The sequence below is a fragment of the Poecilia formosa genome, unplaced genomic scaffold (assembly GCF_000485575.1).
Source record: "Poecilia formosa unplaced genomic scaffold, Poecilia_formosa-5.1.2 Scaffold537, whole genome shotgun sequence".
Classification (NCBI taxonomy): domain Eukaryota; kingdom Metazoa; phylum Chordata; class Actinopteri; order Cyprinodontiformes; family Poeciliidae; genus Poecilia; species Poecilia formosa.
This window is the reverse complement of record NW_006800476.1, coordinates 92,173-92,462: the sequence shown is the minus strand read 5'-3', so window position 1 is coordinate 92,462 and position 290 is coordinate 92,173. Positions and strand designations below refer to the sequence as shown.

At 42.8% G+C, this 290-nt stretch overlaps 1 protein-coding gene across 1 annotated transcript in view; it reads left to right on the top strand.

Annotated features, from left to right (window-relative positions):
• LOC107834168 (E3 ubiquitin/ISG15 ligase TRIM25-like) overlaps nucleotides 1–38 on the top strand; it is a 1,474-nt gene extending 1,436 nt beyond the window's left edge. The window contains exon 2 of the mRNA XM_016664999.1: nucleotides 9–38. Coding sequence (XP_016520485.1) covers nucleotides 9–38 — 30 coding nt within the window. The remainder of the gene's footprint in view (nucleotides 1–8) is intronic.
• The last annotated feature ends 252 nt before the right edge of the window (nucleotides 39–290 follow it).

Genomic DNA, 290 nt, shown 5'->3' with positions numbered 1-290 from the left:
TCATCCAGACAGATTCTCTGGTGTTTTTCAGGTCCTGAGCAGAGAGAGTCTCATTGGACGTTGTTACTGGGAGGTTGAGCGAACTGGGAGTGGAGTTTATGTAGCCGTTTCATACCAGAACATCAACAGAACAGAAGCTTTTGGATTCAATGACAAATCTTGGTCTTTATATGGTTACACAGACAGTTACACATTTTATTACAACAACATTGAAACTCCAGTACCAGGTCCAGTTTCCTCCAGAATAGGAGTGTACCTGGACCACACAGCAGGTATTCTGTCTTTCTACA